A 20077-nucleotide genomic window follows, 5' to 3' on the forward strand; every position below is an offset into this window, starting at 1 on the left:
CGAGCCCTCTCTGCTGATCTAAGTGGAATGTGATTGGCTGTAAAGGAGCAGTCGTGACTTTGTTCTTTGTCTTTTCCACTGTTATTGAGAACAAGGCAACAATTGACTCACACCAGAGAGTGTCTGCTTCCAACTCTACAAACACCCTGGTGAAATTACGTATCAATTGTCTAGAAATGTATTTGCATGCCCTCTCATCCCTGTTCTAGAGAGAAGCACACGGGGTTTGTCCTAGACCAAGGCTACGTACCTAATAACATTGTGCATGAACAAGGCTACCCTCCCAGGATGCTGCATACTTGTCATACTTAACATATTACCATGACACTGTGGCAAATAGGACCATGATAATGAAATACTGTAGACACTTTATTTTAGAATGTTCTTGGATCTCGGGGGAAGTGGCTCATATACAGTTAACGCTTTAACTCCTGTAAGGGGCATTTAAAGTTTAGTTTCTGTTCTGCTTTGTAGTTTCCTTTCTTCACTTGTTTCTCTTATTTTGTGTGCGTGTGACGTAGTCAGAAAGAGAGCCACACAGCAGACTGACTCACGTTGTTTTCTCTACCCACAGAACCGCATGCATGAGTCTATGAAGCTGTTCGACAGCATCTGTAACAACAAATGGTTCACAGACACCTCCATCATTCTATTTCTCAACAAGAAGGACATATTCGAGCAGAAAATTAAGAAATCTCCCCTTAGTATCTGCTTCCCGGAGTACACAGGTAATTGATGAAGAGTGGAGGCTATTGGGCTAGGAGACCAGAGGGATGGAGTAGCTGCAGGAAGGACAACTAGAAGAAGGGATAGTGTGGTAATGAGGGATAATGTGTAGAAAGGCTTGAAGAGGGATGATTAGCTTTCGGAATCAGAACTGGAGAAGAGGATTCTGTCTTATTATTCTCTTCTCATTTACTCATCCCTTACCTGGCATGACTCCATGTTATCATCTTAGGGCTTATAGTGCAGAGCAGCCAAGGAGTCTGGCTAGCCTGCTGTACTCGCTGTGTAAACCAAGGCCTCCCTACGCAGTTACAGAATAATCAAGTCACTTAGACAAGCACTAGGTTTTACATTGGGTGTGGAATATTTGAAAAAAACATTGTTTTGTGTCTGTTCTTGTCCTTATATCTTTTTCTTTTTTTGTCTGCTTATCTTCCCCTTTTATTTTCATCTTTCTACTTCTTCTTTCTTTTATTAACCGACTTCCTTTCCACATCCTGTCTTGGGCCATATATTTTCTCCATTTCCTTTTTCTCCTGCTTTTTCACACCTTTCTGCAGGCACGGACACCTTCATGGAGGCGGTGGGCCACATACAGTCTCAGTACGAGAGCAGGAACAAGTCCCTCCAAAAGGAAGTGTATGCCCACATCACCTGTGCCACCGACACCAACAACATCCAGTTTGTGTTTGACGCTGTCACCGACGTCATCATCGCCAACAACCTGCGTGGTTGTGGCCTGTATTAACCCAGAGGATAGGCCCAGTGTGTCCCTGGATAGACCCTTTTCCTCCACTTTTCCCTCAGTCTTTTATGGTTTTAGATTTATTTATATAATAAAACATTTTAATTCAGTTGTAGAAAGAGAGAGCTGTATTTTAGGCCTCAGGCTTTGCACATCACAAGGAGAGGTGAAGACAGGAAAAAGAAAGGACTCTTGAATGGAACAATTAGTTTAGTTTGATAAAGAATATACATTTTGACAATTTGATACAAAAGTCATTTTAGTGGTAGATTATTTCTGTATGTTTGCAATATGCTGCATTGTTTTACTAAAACACTTACACAATGTTACACAACAGTAATGATTGCCTAACTGGAATTGGGTCACCACCATAAACAATAATATACAGTTTACACGGATAACTGCTCATCTTTACCAACAAAGTATCTCTTTTGCTTATTGAGTAGTAGTCATGTGATATGAGAGGAATTTGTGCCTGGACAGTTTTGTGAAACACTTTGAAGTGGGAATTGGAGTTGAAGAGTTGGAGATGTGTTTGTGGCTAGTGGAAGATGTTACCGTGTAAATAATGTGAATTTCAGGATTTTTGGGGGTTTAAATATTATTTGTTGTTCCGCTTATATGTCATGTGGGTTCTAAGATTTTTGTATTGGATGGCTTTTTTTGGCTATTGTCTAATATTTGTACGATTCAATGATTCGGTGTAAGATTTGAAAGTAAAGCCAAAGATGTTTTGAGCTCTTTACACTGCAGTGGTCTCACTGAAGGGTACATTTACCCAAACCATACAGTGTATTTGCGTAACTAATTGTAGCCCATTTATAATGGAAATTGGTAGCAGTGGTAATCTTCATAAAAGTCACTGCCTGTTGAGTTAGAGCTGTAGAAATATTCACCCGTCATATTTAGTTCAGATTTTCTTGTTGAGGTTTAGGTGCCTCAGCAGTCTCAATCAAGCACTGGGAGTTGTTTGACTTACATTGATGGTGATTGGCCTGGCCTAATTTGCCTTACCGGTGCCAATGCTATATTCTTAATGGGAGCGTCAATAGGATAAGCAGTAGGTATTTAATGTGTGTGTGTGTGAGGTCAAATAAGTTAGTATCTGTTTGTAGTATACTGTAAGAGAGAGCGTGTGTAGGATGAGGTTATCCAGGAAACAGCTGTTCCATTCCTCATTACACAGAACCTCAGGGAGGACACCAAATGTCATAACACCCTCCCTGTCGTTTGCCAGATAATGCCAAACCACTCCAAGAAGGGGGAAAACCTGTTGGTTTCTTGCCAAATAAAACCCTGCTCCCTGAGGTTTGATTCCGTCCTCCTCTTTTAGCTGTGCTCTTGTCATGGCTGTAGAAGCTCTCTTCGAAATCACTAATTTGTCACACCCATGCAGGTGCTGGGTGAGTGGGGGTAGGGCAGATGTTTCCATGACGATCATTCTCAGCACCACGCCTGCCTTAGCTGGCAGGTGCAGCCTCTTGTGTGTCAGGTGACTCTGACAGCCACTGCGTTGATTCTCTGGGCTCTGTGAAAGATTTGTTGACTGTACTGCAGTACACTACAACACCATTGCAGTAAGTTACTGTGTTGCTTCGGAAGGTGCGCAGCAGAAAGCAAAGGCTGTGCCGGCTCCACAACAGGACATGATCTCTGAGTTCTCATGGGCAGAAGAAATCTCATTCTGTGCCAAATCTGTTGAGACAGTGTTGGTGTGCCACATTTTATGATGAATAAAAAGCTTGTCCGTGCTGCGGTGTCGGCAGGCAGAGTCACAGCTGGAGTTTTCTATACCAGAGGCTAAACTAAGATGGAAGCCATCAGAAGTCTAGCAGGGCATGTGTGTGTGTCCCAGAGCACCCACCCAGATGGTCTCTCTGCTCATCGTATAGCTTGAACTTACACCTGACTGATGGCCTATAAAGCCTGTGTCCTTGGTCCAGGGAATGAAGGGTAATAAGATCAGGGAATGGCAGGCAGAGAGAACGCTGGGTAATAGAGTTTATGTGCACAGCAGTGAGGCTGATGGAGTTTTAGGGCCAAGGTAAAGAGACAGATTGGTAAGTGTGTCCGCTGGAGAGAAATGGATGGGAGGTACAATATGGGAGGTACAATATGCGTGCGTGTGTGTGTGTGTGTGTGTGTGTGTGTGTGTGTGTGTGTGTGTGTGTGTGTGTGTGTGTGTGTGTGTGTGTGTGTGAGTGTGAGTAGTGTGTAGTGTGTAGTGTGGTCCTCTGATGTAATAGAGATTAGTTTACCACGTCTGCACTTTGCCTTGGTGGAGATGGTTCACGTGATGTACAGGAGCTGTAATACAGTTGATTAGCGGTCAGGCTCTCCCAGTACCCAGTGTGTCAGTCCCAGGCAAGCGCACACACATACAAAACACATACACACACACCAAGGTACTTCCAATCACAGCAGGCAAAACATACCAATATTTCAACTGCAGCCATAAATAATAAAGCAATCGGCACAACAATATAACTTTTGAAAAGGAGAATTCTTTCCCTGAATGCATTTCACCCTGTGTTACACAAAGACTGCCTCTGCATCAGCATGGGAGGAATACATTGGAGACTATTCTCTGGAGCTTACCACAACCCCTATGAGGAAATTAAATTGTTGTTCATTTGAAAATGCAGTGTCCGTCCAAACCGTACCAAGCCACCAACCCACAAGCAGCACTAGGATGCTGACAGTACAGTACGTCATGGTATGATTTAGTGCCTGTTCTCTAGTAGGTGTTGTTTGTGTCTCACTGATGTAATTATTGTTTGCTCATTCGTCTCTTTCACTGTTATGATTATTTATTGAAGGGTGTATTTATATCAAGGAAATAATAAAGCACCACATGAAACTCTGTCTGACCCTCCCTCGCTCTCTTTTTTTTCTCTCTCCCTCTGTCGCTCTCTCCCAGGCCAAGTGCCTGCTTCTTTATGACTCATGGCACTCTCTCTGCGTCATGTTTACCCTGGAAAAGGGAATTATTTAAATAGAGGTCATGGGCTTGATTCAAGTTGGATGATGATCAAGTTTGTGTATGCGCTGTGCAGTGAGTGTTTTGCTCTCTCTCTCTCTCTCTCTCTCTCTCTCTCTCTCTCTCTCTCTCTACTCTACTCTACTCTACTCTACTCTACTCTACTCTACTCTACTCTACTCTACTCTACTCTGTCCTCGGTTGCCCAATGGGATGCTACTGAACTAATTATGAGCGTGTCACTGCCTGCAGTACAGAGCCCAGGGGACTATGAGAGACAAACTACTGCCCGTTGCACAGCACACTCACACACACTTTACACTAACACACAACACCTCTCTAAGTACCACAACACACACTCTTACAGACACACAATATTTCACTATGTCTCTCCATCCTCTATCTCTCTCTGTATGCATGTTGATGAGAACTGTGAAGGGATGATTGGTCTGGTCCTGTCTCTCTCTCTCCCCTGCCCCCTGTTTATCACCTGAGTCATTGTCAGACACACAGACACTGAGCACAGCAGCTGCTAGCTGTCTCCTAGAAGCATCTCATTATGTCTGATTCTAGCCATTCAATGTTCTTTATCGCAGAGCTCAATTGTTTGGATTGGTTCAACAAAGTTTCATTAGAAACCCTTTCTTCTCCTACTTAGCAGTCTGTCCTGTCCGAGTGCTTTGGGAGGCTCTCTCTACTGTCCTCAAGTCATGAAGCTTGGTTCAACTATTCCAGCTTGGTTTTTATTGCTCTGATGCTAACCTTTCCTCATGATCTGTTTCTCTCTCCCTCCCTACCTCTCTTCCTCCCTCTGCTTCTGTCCTCCTTTCTCTCTTCCTCCTTTTCTCTCCACTGCAGAATCGCATGCACGAGTCTCTTATGCTGTTCGATTCCATCTGTAACAACAAATTCTTCATTGACACTTCCATCATTCTCTTCCTCAACAAGAAAGATCTGTTTGCCGAAAAGATCAAGAAATCTGCCTTGAGTATCTGTTTCCCTGAGTATACCGGTAAGATTTGTAACTTAATGGACACTTTTGTACCTTTTGTAAATGTAAGAATTGCCAAATCGTATCTGCTAGCTGAAACCCTGCAGTTGAGTCTGCAAAAATCCACCTAGGTCTTGACTATGTGATCTTAAAAGGAGTTGACATTGTGGTATATTCAACAGAGGGGAATACAAATATATAGTTTCTCTAACCCCCCCTTGCCCCCCCTCCCTCCCCTGTCTGACAAGGTGAGATGGTCAACCATAGCCTAAGAGAGAATAAAAGTAGAGCCACACTTGAGCAGTCATGGAGAAGGGATGGTCAGTGAGGGCTGTCTCCGTCCCTGTCTGCTCAGTGAGGGCTGTCTCCATCCCTGTCTGCTCAGTGAGGGCTGTCTCCGTCCCTGTCTGCTCAGTGAGGGCTGTCTCCGTCCCTGTCTGCTCAGTGAGGGCTGTCTCCGTCCCTGTCTGCTCAGTGAGGGCTGTCTCCGTCCCTGTCTGCTCAGTGAGGGCTGTCTCCGTCCCTGTCTGCTCAGTGAGGGCTGTCTCCGTCCCTGTCTGCTCAGTGAGGGCTGTCTCCGTCCCTGTCTGCTCAGTGAGGGCTGTCTCCGTCCCTGTCTGCTCAGTGAGGGCTGTCTCCGTCCCTGTCTGCTCAGTGAGGGCTGTCTCCGTCCCTGTCTGCTCAGTGAGGGATTTCTCCATCCCTGTCTGCTCAGTGAGGGCTGTCTCCGTCCCTGTCTGCTCAGGCACAGACAGACAGACACCATACCCTTTCCTTTCCCTGCTTAGAGAGCTGCAGGGGACACTTTTATATATTTTATTTGGCCTTTATTTATCCAGACGACTCACAGATTCTTATTTACAATGACGGCCAGTGACGACTGGGAAATGCAGTGCAATAAATAATAAATAAATAAACACTGTAGAAGTGAACGTTATTCTGCAGCCTCTACATCTGACACAAAGCTAAGCCAATGGGACTGTTGTATTCTCATGGTAACTAAAGTCACATGGGTTCTCTCAATAGAGTATTGTGATTTTTGCAATAGAGCTAACTACAGATGTAAGATCTTAATTTGATCGCCCTGTTGCAGGAAATGAAAATACTTGTAGTGTAGTTGAGGTTTAAAAAGGCTTCTGAAGTTTGAAATTTCAGACTTGGACGTCCATTAATTATGTCCATTAATTATAATCCACATAATTCACATTTCCTGTTGCTGCAGGATCCTTCTGTAGCAAACTGGCTCAAACTAATATTCAACATCTGCATAGTTATGTTTGTTATGTTAATATATTTATGTAGCAGAATGTAAAAACATATTGAATGGAATGAATTCAGGCCCTAAAAGCTCTCTTCAGCTTAGTTCTTACTCTTTCACTGTTACCTTTCTCTCTGTTCTGTCTTTCCTCCTTTCTCCCTCTTCCTTTCCTCTCTTTTACTCTATCCATTACCTCCATTACAGGTTCTAACACCTATGATGATGCAGCTGCCTACATTCAAGCACAATTTGAGAGCAAGAACCGCTCGCCTAATAAGGAGATCTACTGTCACCTGACGTGTGCCACGGATACAGGGAACATCCAGGTGGTGTTTGACGCCGTCACTGACATCATCATCGCCAACAACCTGCGAGGCTGTGGTTTGTACTGAGCCCTGACCGCCCCCTCGCCTCACCTCTGGAAATTATTCTAATTGAAAATGCAACTTGGTAAATAATGAAATTTTGAAATAGGCATACATATATATAAATATATATATACAGTACCAGTCAATAGTTTGGACACACCTACTCATTCAAGGTTTTTTCTTTATTTTTACTATTTTCTACATTGTAGAATAATAGTGAAGACACCAAACTATGAAATAACACATATGGAATCATGTAGAAACCAAAAAAGTGTTAAACAAATCAAAATATGTTTTAGATTCTTCAAAGTAGCCACCCTTTGCCTTGATGACAGCTTTGCACACTCTTGGCCTTCTCTCAACTAGTACAAATAAAGAAAAACCCTTGAATGAGTAGGTGTGTCCAAACTTTTGACTGGTACTGTATATAAGGGCCATACTTGCAAACATTAGAAACAGTTTACCTTTAAACTGTTTCTCCCGTCTCAAAATGTGCATCAGCCAATTAATATCGTTGATTAGTATCATTGTCTCATCAAATAACCTGGCACATTTTAGCCCTATCCTAACCTCACCAGCTGACTGATTATTCTGTATAACAAATTCATGAAGATATTACACTTTTTATCCACCAACCAATGGCATTTCTTGAAATAGGTTAACCCTGGCCACCAGAGGGATATTTTAAACCTATTTGGTATGGTATGTTAGGCCTATGTAGAACACTAATTCATCATTTAAAAAAAGAAAAATTTCACCTTTATTTAACCAGGTAGGCCAGTTGAGAACAAGTTCTCATTTATAACTGCGATCTGGCCAAGATAAAGCAAAGCAGTGCGACAAAAAACAACAACACAGAGTTACACATAAACAAAGGTACAGTCAATAACAATAGAAAAATCTATATACAGTGTGTGCAAATGGAGTAAGGAGGTAAGGCAATAAATAGGCCAATAGTAGCAAAGTAATTACAATTTAGCAAATTAACACTGGAGTGATAGATGTGCAGATGATGATGTGCAAGTAGAAATACTGGTGTGCAAAAGAGCAAAAAAAGTAAATAAAAACAATATGGGGATGAGCGATCTGTAAGCTGCTCAGATAGCTGATGCTTAAAGTTAGTGAGGGAGATATAAGTCTCCATCTTCAGCGATTTTTGCAATTCGTTCCAGTCACTGGCAGCAGAGAACTGGAAGGAAAGGCGGCTAAAGTAGGTGTGGCTTTGGACATGACCAGTGAGATATACCTGCTGGAGCACATGCTACGGGTGGGTGTTGTCATGGTGACCAGTGAGCTGAAATAAGGCAGAGCTTTACCTAGCAAAGATTTATAGATGACCTGGAGCCAGTGGGTCTGGCGACGAATTGCGAGACATTGATTCAGCTTTGACCTAAACGTTATCAAGCATGCACCATTCTAAGAAGTGGCGAAGCGTGGCTCCGGTGTGCTCCAGCAGATCTACACTCCTGTATAGCAGTGGCCTATATGTCAGTCTGAAAGAGGGACTCCAAGAAGCTTCTCATTAAATATATTTGTAATTTACAATGTTTTGGCTGCACCCTTCGCAACACACTATCACAATACATGTAATTCTACATTTCAAAGGAAAAAAACTATACCTCACCTGGAATTCAAACTTGATGCAAACAACGAAAATTACCGGAAGCCAAGATCACAACAGCTATCTGTCCAATTGAACTTTTGTGTGTGTTTTAGTAGCTTTGATTAGCAGATCAACGTGTGACTTCTGTTAAGGATGCTCTCATGAAAAAGTGTTTGGTCACGTCCAACTATGTCAACATTGGTAATTGGCTGATACAGAATTTGTTACAGGAAATAATCATGTCCAGCTGGTGGTGTTAGCATAGGGCTAAATATGCCAGGTTATCTAATGGGAAAAGCTAACAAGTAGCGTTCTATTACATGCAACTACATCAACGATTTTAATTGACTGGTGTGGATTTAAATGTAAATGTTCTAATGTTCGCAAGTATGGCCCCATTGGTTTTAGTTTGTCTTCGAAGAGCTGCCAACAGAACTGATTTCTTATAGAAACCCAGCCTTTAAAATTCTAGAACAAAGTTGAGAACTCGTTTAATGTTTGTTTTTTCCCCTTCCCGACTGTGTCTTTTTGTTTTTAACAAAACAACCCTGTTTTTCATAATGTTTTTGTAATTTTCTATGTTTTTGTTTATCATGTCTATATTTATTACATGAATATCAGTCCATGGGTGACCTGTACACATTTGCCTGAGTATATTACTGTTGTAATTGTGCTGAAAACTGTTCTAGCTCTAACAATGGCTATGATAGGTATGATGGTCATGAGTACGACAGTCAATATCAGTTTCTTTCTTTTGTACCAGACATGGTAATCCTAGAAGTTCTGTTCAGCTATTTGATCATTTAGTTAAAAGGAAACACCCAGGATTGATGCGCCCCTTTTCCACCCATCCCTTCCTGTCACTTTGGTGGGCCTTTGCCATTGGCTGTGTGGATTTTGGAGCGGGGAGTCACAGCGTGTGGCCCAAAGCCTCTGAACCGGATATCTGAAAAGTGTCATATCAGTGCCAACCCCAGGAGAATGACAGGTTTGGAGAAGTCCTAGGAACACTTTGTTACTGTAATGAATACCTATTAACATGATCATGTAAGGAACTTCTACTTTTTTATGATCATTTATTAATTTATTTATTTATCATCTGTCCCACACACCACCTCTGCACTCACCACACACCTTGTACTTTATTCCTCCACTCATCTTTTTCTAGCACCCACCTCTCTCACCTCTCGTTTAATTGTTTTGGGTTGGCCATTAGCTCGGTAGTGGTGTCTCCCGTCACGCCTCCTGACACAAATAGCATGAGCAACCCTTCAGCCTTTGTAAAAAAAAAAAAATAATTAAAAAGAGAGAGAGAGAGTTAAACGCATCACATAGAAAATGTTGAGAAGAAATCCTACAAAATTCACAAAAAAGGTTAAAGAAATGGAAAAACGAAAGGAGAAAAAAACTAAAGAAAAAGACAACCACAACATAAAGAGACAACCATCATATGGACTGGGTGTATGGACTGGGTGTGGCCAGTCCTTACCAGTAATGTGGAGATTTGAGGTCAAGGGTCATTGGACTGTGTGTCTTGGTAGAAAGATGTAGATCCTTGGGTTCTAAACTCTTTACAATGTGGAACTATTAAAGAAAACATTTACAAAAAAGTATGATTATGACAATAATAACAATGCAGAAAATTATGATGATTATAATTACAATATCAATGATAATGATGATTCTGTAATATTATTAAAGTATATTTCTTGTGCTTTGTAGCTACAGAATTTTTTTTTTTTCTCTCCCCCTTTTAAAAAAATGTTTGGCAAGGGTTCCCGTGATCCACACTTGAACCGTTTTTACTGACTTACTGATGTTTTTGAACTGTACTGATTATTTCTGCCTGTTCTCCCTGCATTACAGTGTCTTTACTTAGCCTGACTTATATATATATATAATATCTATTTTTTTTATTTTGGAAGAACCACTTTGGAGCACGTCCTGCCCCATTGCTGTTAAGGGTGGGGTGTGTACGCGGCTGTACAGATTCATGCGCTTTCTTTTACTTTGGGGGAATTGTACTCAAACACCTTCCAGGTCTGCATAGAAAAGCACAGCTCTCACTTCACACATAGATTTGGAAAGATGTATCTCTCCTCCCTATCTGCCTTCTTGATTTAAATGTTTTTAAAGAATACTGTGTATTGATACATATACCAGTTTGGCATTCTTTTTCCTTTGATCCCCTCCTTTTTCCTACATTTTTTATCCCAGTAAATGCTTTTCCGTGCTGCTTTTTCTCCCTCCTCTTTAGTGAATGGTTGTTCTTTCATGTGGGATGTTCGTGCTGGAATACCAATCGAATGTAGTGTTTACATTAAAAGCCACAGTTTTCATGACTACAACTTGGGGCCTTCTGATTCTTATTGTCACTCATAATTAACCTTCTATCTATTACACTGTCCTCTGGCACCTGACACCTTCTAGCACTTGAAACCTTCCGGCACTTGACAAACTGCTAATAAGATAAACAACACCGTGAAACTAAGTAAGAATGCACGAAACAACATAACTAGTGCTGTGGCGGTCATTACATTTTGTCAGCCATGACTGTCAAGTAAATAACTGCTGGTCTCATGTTAATTGACCTTAAATTAACATAAACACGTTTAGCATCCCCTGGCGTCCATGCATAGCCTACAAGCCACTGATGCAGACCTTTGGAACATCTACATTTTAAAAAGTCTAATAAACCCATGTAATATAGCCTACACCTTCACAATAAATCCATTATTTATTTTAGACAGATTTAAAGAAACACGATATGAAGAAAATTTAGTCTATTTCAGAACAGAATAGCATACTCTGAGTTATCCTTATGCTAGGTCCTGATCTGGCTATGCCAAATGGCTGTGTGCTACTCTAGGTCATTTAGCAGACAATATTTGCTTAGAATTCCGTGGCATTATTTTATATAATTGTATAGTCTAAAGCAGGGGTGTCAAACTCATTTCGCATCGTGGGCCACATACGGCCTAGGGAGATGTCAAGTGGGCCGGACCATTAAAATTATACCATACTCTGCTATAAATAACCAAAATATCATGTCTTTCCTTTGTTTTGGTGTAAAGAAGCACAAGAACATTAGGAAAATATTGAAATTTAATGAACTATCCTTTTACAAAACATTTCATGAAACACCTCATATTTCCTTAGACAAATGTGCAATTTACTTTTATCATTCACAAATATGCATTGCAACTGATCCCACTGATTGTACAAAGGCACAAAACTTTAATTGGTACTGAAAAATATAGTAATGCACTTTAAGATTAAATGAGACTTTTAAAGAAAGGAATTTTTAAACCACTTACACATACGCATATAAAATCTAAATGTAATCCCTGCGTACACCTTACAAACTAAGGAGAGTGATTTTAAATGTGTAATGAAGAAAGTGTTCGCCTGTCCTGTAAATCTGTAAACTTCATACATGAAACATACATACACATACAATACATACTGAAAATTTATGGAGTTGTATGAACAGTAGAATTCCATCACACAACTTTTGTTTTGAAGCTGCTGACTAACATTAAAGTGCACATTTTTTAAATCACCACAGTAAGGATTCATCTTCACAGAGCTGTATTCTTTCAATGCAAACAGTATCTAAGGCAGCATTTTAAAGGTGTTAGTCTAGTCTGGACATGTATTTGTTCCTGAAACTTGGCATCTTTTGGCCTGTACAAGTGCATCAACACCAGGTGTCATGTCCTGACTAGCTGTCACTTTCAGAATGTCATTTAAGTGCTTGTTTGTGAGCCTTGAACGCATTTTTGTTTTATTGATATTCATCACTGAGAAAATTTGTTCACAAAGGTAGGTTGTCCCAAACATGCACAAAATTTTAGCAGCCAGGGCTGTTAATTTGGGGTACCCTGGTAGTAGATACTGATAAAATCTGTCCAGACCTACAGAGGCAAATTTGCCCTTCAAATCTGCATCACACTGCAAATCAATTATCTCTAGCTGAATTTCGACCGGCAGATCAGAAGCTTTAACTGTGAAAGGTGAGCGAAAAACTGAAAATTCTGTCTCAAGTTCACCAAATACCTGAAAACGTTTCTCAAACTCCCGCAGTAGTCCTGCAATTTTGTCTTTGTACCGTTTCATGTCCGCATCAGGTCTGGTCACACACACATCTCTCAGACAGGGGAAATGAGCAGGGTTGCCATTTGCCAGTTGCATCTCCCACAAAGTCAGCTTCAACTTAAATGCATGTATGTTGTCAGAAAACTGTGTGACAACTTTTTTGCGGCCTTGCAACATTTTGTTCAGATTGTTCAAGTGTTCAGTAATATCAACCAAGAATGCAAGGTCCCGTAGCCATTCCTGAGATTGTAATTCCAACACCGGTTTTCCTTTTTTCTCCATGAACTGTCCGATTTCCTCTCGTAGATCAAAGAAATGCCTCAGCACAGCGCCTCGGCTTAACCATCTCACTTCAGTGTGGTATGGCAGGCTGTGGGTAATGTTGCTGTCGCTGAGAAGTTTGTCAAACTGATGATGGTTCAGACCTCTGGACCGGATGAAATTTACAGTGCGAACAACCACCTCCATGACGTGGTCCATTTTCAGCGACTTGCAACACAATGCCTCCTGGTGCAAAATACAGTGAAATGTCCAGAAACGATCTCCTCCATTAAGGGCTTGTACTTTGTCTTTGAACTTTGTCGCGACACCTGCTTTCTTTCCGACCATGGATGGCGCGCCGTCTGTAGCCAGGCTGACAGCGCGGGACCAGTCCACTCCAACTCTGTCCAATGCAGCAACGACAGAGCCGAAAATGTCCTCGGCTGTTGTGGTGTCCATCATTGGCACCAACTCAAGAAACTCTTCAGTAACAGTCAATGTCTCATCAACTCCTCGAATAAATATGGCCAGTTGGGCCACGTCTGTGATGTCAGTGCTCTCGTCAATTGCCACGGAAAATGCAATAAATGACTTGACTCTCTGTTTCAATTGACTGTCTAAATCTGCCGATAGTTCCGAAATCCTCTCTGCTATAGTATTCCTCGTCAGGCTAATATTGGCAAAAGCTTGTCGCTTCTCGGGACATACAAGTTCAGCCGCCTTCATCATGCATCGTTTAACAAAGTCACCGTCGGAATACGGCTTCGATGCTAATGCTATTTCGCTAGCAATTAGGTAGCTGGCTTTTACCGCTGCTTCACTGACTTCTCGGCTCTGGATGAAAGTTGACTGCTGTTTCCTCAGACCCGCCAGCAATTCGTTAATCTTATCTCTTCTCAGTTGTCCTTGCAAGCCGTCATATTTTTCGCTGTGATGAGTCTCGTAGTGGCGTCGAATATTATATTCCTTCAATACCGAAACTTGTTGCAAACACACCAAGCACGAAGGTTTTCCGTGCATCTCTGTAAATAAATAGGACGTGGTCCATTTTTCTTTGAAAATTCTACACTCCTTATCTACTTTTCTCCGTTTGGATAACGACATTTTGGCTAATGAGGGTGTAGCGGAGAGGTAGAGACCAAGGTATTAACAACGTCGTAACAAGCAGCAGATGGCGCATTGATACCGTCTGCTGTTTTCAGTCTGTCTCAGTGATGCGGCTTGTCTTCTACTCTGATGGAAAGAGTGCGCCCCTTAGCGGATAATCCATGAATTGCAGCGAATTAAAAATATTAATTCCATGTCTTTTATGCATTTTTTCCACTTTCAAATTATCCTGCGGGCCTGATCGAACCTCCTTGGGGGCCGGTTCCGGCCCGCGGGCCGTATGTTTGACACCCCTGGTCTAAAGAATACAATTGAACATAGCTGAATAAAATATAAAGGATATTTTCTCCAAACGATTTCTATTGTGTGCACATGCGGCTATTCTGTGTTGAGTGGTTAACAAAGAAACAGGTCCTCTGATATGCTTAATTAAGAGTTTTATTTATGCAACTTTAGTTGTGCTACAAACGCTATATGTTTAGATTTTTAATACATTGTAAGGCTGCATGATGCGACTCTAATGATGATTTGAAAAAAGTTGCATGAAAGGCATGAGCTCTGCTTTGTTTCTTGTGCAGGCTGCAGGCTGCACACACTTCATCAGTCTGTCATTCACAATGTATGCCGCCTATGTATGCCAGTTAAGCACTACACATGTTGTAAAGCTAATGAATGTGCTTAAATTTAAGAAGTTATTTGGCCACCTTAGTTGTGATACAAACCTTATCAAAACATAGAGGCCTATATGCTAGGCTACATGAGGTGTGCGACTATGATTTGAAAAAGTTGCAAAAAAAGGCATGAGCTGTTTCTTGCCTTATACGGCACATGCTGGGCATCATTCACAAGTGATAGGCTAATATTGTCACCCATCAGTCTATTCTTAATTTAATCTTGTCTTTACATATTGTCTTTACATATGCTAAATAATATATGTGTAAAATGAGTTTTGATTTAGAAATGACCATTATCGTGCACCTGTATAGAAACAGGGGCAACGGGAAAAAAATACATGTCATCTATGCACTTAATAGTGAATGGAGGAGGCATTTCCCTGTGATTTAATTCATTCCAGCCAGGTAGGCTACACTCATGTTGTAAATATAAGCAATGTGCTTAATATTAGGAAAGTTGAGAAATAAATATACTAGGTCTAGCCTATAGAAAGCTGATGGGATCCTCCTCTTTTAATAGAGGCCATCAAAATGCTGTTGTTTCACGCAATTGCACAGCCTATAGAAATGTTGCGTAATATGAACTCTTGATTCGATTTTTTATTATATTTGCATTGATGTCAGAGTGATTAGAGGGACAATAGAGTGCTGAGTACCAGGCAGTTAGCAAGTTTGGTAGGCTATTAATGACCATCAGCAGCAGCAGCGCTTGGAGAAGCCTAATTAGTGTGACTAAACGGTCACTTGGAATTTGACTGCAGTCATGACTCGTGACCGCCGATGTGGAGGTAATATGGTCACCATAACAGCTCTAAACATAACTACCAATCATTCCACAAGCTTAAACTAGGTTGGATAAGAATTTTGGGTTGTGACTCATCTGATAGATTGAGTGTGTGAGTGTCAGTGGAGGCTGCTCAGGGGAGGAAGACTCATAATAATGTCTGGAATGGAGTAAATGGAATGGAATCAATTACCACCAGTGTCACGACTTCTACCGAAGTCGTTGCCTCTCCTTGTCCGGGCGGTGTTCGGCGGTCGACTTCAACGGTCTTCTAGCCATCATCGATCCATTTTTCATTTTCCATTGGTTTTGTCTTGTCTTCCCACACACCTGTTGTCAATCCCATTCATTACCTGTTGTGTATTTAACCCTCTGTTTCCCTTCATGTGTTTGTCAGAGATTGTTCGTTGTCAAGTGTTGTGTTGATTGTGTATAGGTGTGCTACGGGTCTTCGTACCCAGATTTGTTTTATGTTTTTTCCGTGAGTGTTATGGAGCAGATTACTGGGACTTTAATTAAAGTACTCCATTCTACACTCTATTTGACTCTCCTGCGCCTGACTTCCCCTGCCACTTATACACGCCATTGTGACAGAATCTCTGACCCTAAAATATGAAGTCAGCAGGAGAGGACACGACGCCCATGGAGGTGGAAAAGCGCGTTATGGAACAAGCGAAGGAGATTGACTGTTTGAGCGCCGTCATGGATCGCATTGTCCAGAATATGGATTGCTGGGAGAGACAGGGAGTTTCTCCAGCGCCTCCACTGCCACAACGGGGATTTACCTTTAACGCGTTTTCCCCACCTGAACCTAACAAAATCCGTTTACCCCTACCCACGGGTTACAATGGAGATACTGCAGGCTGCCAGGGTTTCCTCCTTAAACTGAACTTATATCTGGCCACGGTCTCCCCAGTACCATCTGACCGGGAGAAGAGTTCCGCCCTCGTCTCATGCCTCACCGGGAAAGCCCGGGAGTGGGCCAGCGCTGTGTATAGAGAGGAGAATGCGGCGTTGGACCATTTTGAGGAGTTCACCCTTTATTTTAGGAGAGTATTCGACCATCCTCCCGAAGGAAAAACGGCGGGTGAGCTCCTCTATCATCCGAGGCAGGAGACGAGGAGTGCCCAGGAGTTTGCTTTGGAGTTTAGGACCTTGGCTGCCGGCGCTGGATGGAGCGACAGGGCCCTGATCGACCACTACCGTTGTAGTCTACGCGAGGACGTTCGTCGGGAGCTGGCCTGTAGAGACACCACCCTCAACTTCGACCAGCTGGTGGATATGTCCATCAGGCTGGACAACATGCTGGCTACTCGGGGACGTCTAGATCGGGGTCTGGTTGTTCCATCCTCCCGCACTCTCTCTCCCGAATCTATGGAATTGGGAGGGATGGTGCGCAGGGAGACCGGAGGGGGTACCCACTCGAGCACCATCTATGATCGCAGAGATCACACTGCTGATCGGTGCCGGGTTGGTTCCTCTGGGAATAGAGAAGGCAGGCAGGGCACTCTGGCATCACCCCAGGTGAGTAGGCACCATACTCATCCAGAGCCCTCTGCTGCACTTATGTTTGTCTCTGTCACTTTTCCGGATTTTTCCTTGCATTCCCAGTATAAGGCGCTAGTAGATTCAGGCGCGGCTGGGAATTTCATTAATAAAAATTTAGCTCATAGTTTAGGGATTCCTATTGTTTCTGTGGATATGCCTTTCCCTATTCATGCCTTAGATAGTCGACCAATAGGGTCAGGGTTTATCAGGGAGGTCACCGCACCTTTGTCTATGATAACGCAGGAGGGTCACAAGGAGAAGATTAGTCTTTTCCTTATTGATTCCCCTGCGTATTCTGTGGTGCTAGGCCTACCCTGGTTAACTACTCATAACCCCACTGTTTCTTGGCCACAGAGGGCTCTCACGGGGTGGTCGCGAGAGTGCTCAGGTAGGTGTGTAGGGGTTTCCGTTGGTGCTACTACGGTGGAAAGTCCAGACCAGGTTTCCACCGTGCGCATTCCCCCAGAATATGCCGATTTGGCACTCGCCTTCTGTAAAAAGAAGGCAACTCAATTACCACCCCATCGACAGGGGGATTGTGCGATAGATCTCCTGGTAGACGCTGCATATCCCAGGAGTCACGTGTATCCTCTGTCGCAAGCGGAGACAGTGGCTATGGATAATTATATCTCTGAATCCCTGCGTCAGGGGTTCATTCAGCCATCCATTTCACCCGCCTCTTCGAGTTTCTTTTTTGTGAAGAAGAAGGACGGCGGTTTACGCCCGTGCATTGATTATCGAGATCTTAATAAAATCACGGTAAAATATAGTTACCCGCTACCTTTGATCAATACAGTAATGGAGTCAATGCGCGGGGCCCGCTTCTTCACAAAATTGGATCTCAGGAGTGCGTACAATCTGGTGCGTATTAGGAGGGGTGATGAGTGGAAAACGGCATTTAGCACCACCTCAGGTCATTATGAGTACCTGGTCATGCCATATGGGTTGATGAATGCTCCATCAGTCTTCCAATCATTTGTAGATGAGATCTTCAGGGACCTGCACGGGCAGGGTGTAGTGGTGTATATCGATGATATTTTGATATACTCTGCTGCACGCGCCGAGCATGTGTCCTTGGTGCGCAGGGTGCTTGGTCGCCTGTTGGAGCATGATCTATATGTCAAGGCTGAGAAATGCTTGTTCTTCCAACAATCCATCTCCTTCCTAGGGCATCAGATTTCCACTTCAGGAGTGGAAATGGAGAGCGACCGCATTACAGCCGTGCGTAATTGGCCGACTCCAACCACGGTAAAGGAGGTGCAGCTTTTTAGGGTTTGCCAATTACTACCGGAGATTTATCCGGGGTTTTGGTCAGGTTGCAGCTCCCATTACCTCACTGCTAAAGGGGGGACCGGTGCGCTTGCAGTGGTCGGCTGAGGCGAATAGGGCTTTTGGACAACTGAAGGCTCTGTTTACCTCGGCGCCTGTGTTGGCTCATCCGGATCCCTCTTTGCCATTCATAGTAGAGGTGGACGCATCCGAAGCTGGGATAGGAGCAGTGCTCTCTCAGCGTTCGGGTGTGCCACCGAAGCTTCGCCCCTGTGCTTTCTTTTCGAAGAAGCTCAGCCCGGCGGAGCGTAACTATGATGTGGGGGACCGAGAGCTGTTAGCTGTCGTAAAAGCCTTGAAGGTGTGGAGGCATTGGCTTGAGGGGGCTAATCACCCTTTTCTCATCTGGACTGACCACCGCAATCTGGAGTACATCCGGCAGGCGAAGAGACTAAATCCTCGCCAGGCAAGGTGGGCCATGTTTTTCACTCGTTTTGTGTTTACGCTTACTTACAGACCAGGCTCCCAGAACGTCAAGGCAGACGCATTGTCTCGGCTGTATGACACAGAGGAGCGGCCCATGGATCCCACTCCCATACTCCCAGAGTCGTGTTTGGTGGCGCCAGTAGTGTGGGAGCTGGACGCGGACATTGAGCGGGCATCACGTGCAGAGCCCTCTCCTCCTGAGTGTCCAGCTGGTCGTCTGTACGTTCCGTCTGCTGTCCGCGACCGATTGATTTATTGGGCTCACACATCACCCTCCTCTGGTCATCCTGGGATAGGTCGGACGATGCGCTGTCTTGATGGGAGGTACTGGTGGCCCACTTTAGCTAAGGACGTGAGGATTTATGTTTCCTCCTGTTCGGTGTGCGCCCAGTGCAAGGCTCCTAGACACCTGCCTAGAGGTAAGCTTCTACCTTTACCCGTTCCTCAGCGGCCGTGGTCGCACCTGTCAGTGGATTTTTTGACTGATCTTCCACCTTCACAGGGTTACACCACGATCCTGGTCGTTGTGGATCGGTTCTCTAAGTCCTGTCGTCTTCTCCCTTTGCCCGGTCTACCTACGGCCTTACAAAATGCGGAGGCCCTGTTTACACATGTTTTCCGGCACTATGGGGTGCCTGAGGATATAGTGTCTGATCGGGGTCCCCAGTTCACGTCAAGGGTCTGGAAGGCGTTTATGGAACGTCTGGGGATCTCGGTTAGTCTTACCTCAGGTTTTCACCCCGAGAGTAATGGGCAGGTGGAGAGAGTTAACCAGGATGTGGGCAGGTTTCTGCGGTCCTATTGCCAGGACCGGCCGGGGGAGTGGGCGAAGTTCGTGCCCTGGGCAGAGATGGCCCAGAACTCGCTACGTCACTCCTCCACTAACCTTACCCCTTTTCAATGTGTATTAGGGTATCAGCCGGTTCTGGCTCCTTGGCATCAGAGTCAGACCGAAGCTCCTGCGGTGGACAATTGGTTTCGGCACGCTGAGGAAACCTGGGAGGCAGCCCACGTCCACCTTCAGCGTGTCATAAGGCGCCAGAAAATTGGCGCAGACCGTCGCCGCAGTGAGGCCCCGGTGTTCGTACCAGGGGACAGGGTCTGGCTCTCGACCCGAAACCTGCCCCTCCGCCTGCTCTGCCGGAAGCTGTGTCCGTGGTTTGTGGGGCCGTTTAAAGT

The 20077-nt window shown here is 43.8% G+C and overlaps 1 protein-coding gene across 2 annotated transcripts in view; it reads left to right on the forward strand.

Annotated features, from left to right (window-relative positions):
* The window catches only part of LOC129862516 (guanine nucleotide-binding protein G(o) subunit alpha), a 152215-nt gene extending 141196 nt beyond the window's left edge, over window positions 1-11019 (forward strand). Inside the window, exons 7-8 of one of the 2 annotated variants that reach the window (XM_055934270.1) lie at window positions 575-728; window positions 1287-2778. In XM_055934270.1, the coding sequence (XP_055790245.1) occupies window positions 575-728; window positions 1287-1474 (342 nt within the window). In that variant the 3' untranslated portion in view covers window positions 1475-2778. Of the gene's footprint in view, window positions 1-574; window positions 729-1286; window positions 2779-5309; window positions 5464-6904 lie in introns of those variants that run through there. The other variant, XM_055934269.1, reaches the window with a different exon arrangement.
* The last annotated feature ends 9058 nt before the right edge of the window (window positions 11020-20077 follow it).

Source organism: Salvelinus fontinalis, chromosome 9 (genome assembly GCF_029448725.1).
Source record: "Salvelinus fontinalis isolate EN_2023a chromosome 9, ASM2944872v1, whole genome shotgun sequence".
NCBI lineage: Eukaryota > Metazoa > Chordata > Actinopteri > Salmoniformes > Salmonidae > Salvelinus > Salvelinus fontinalis.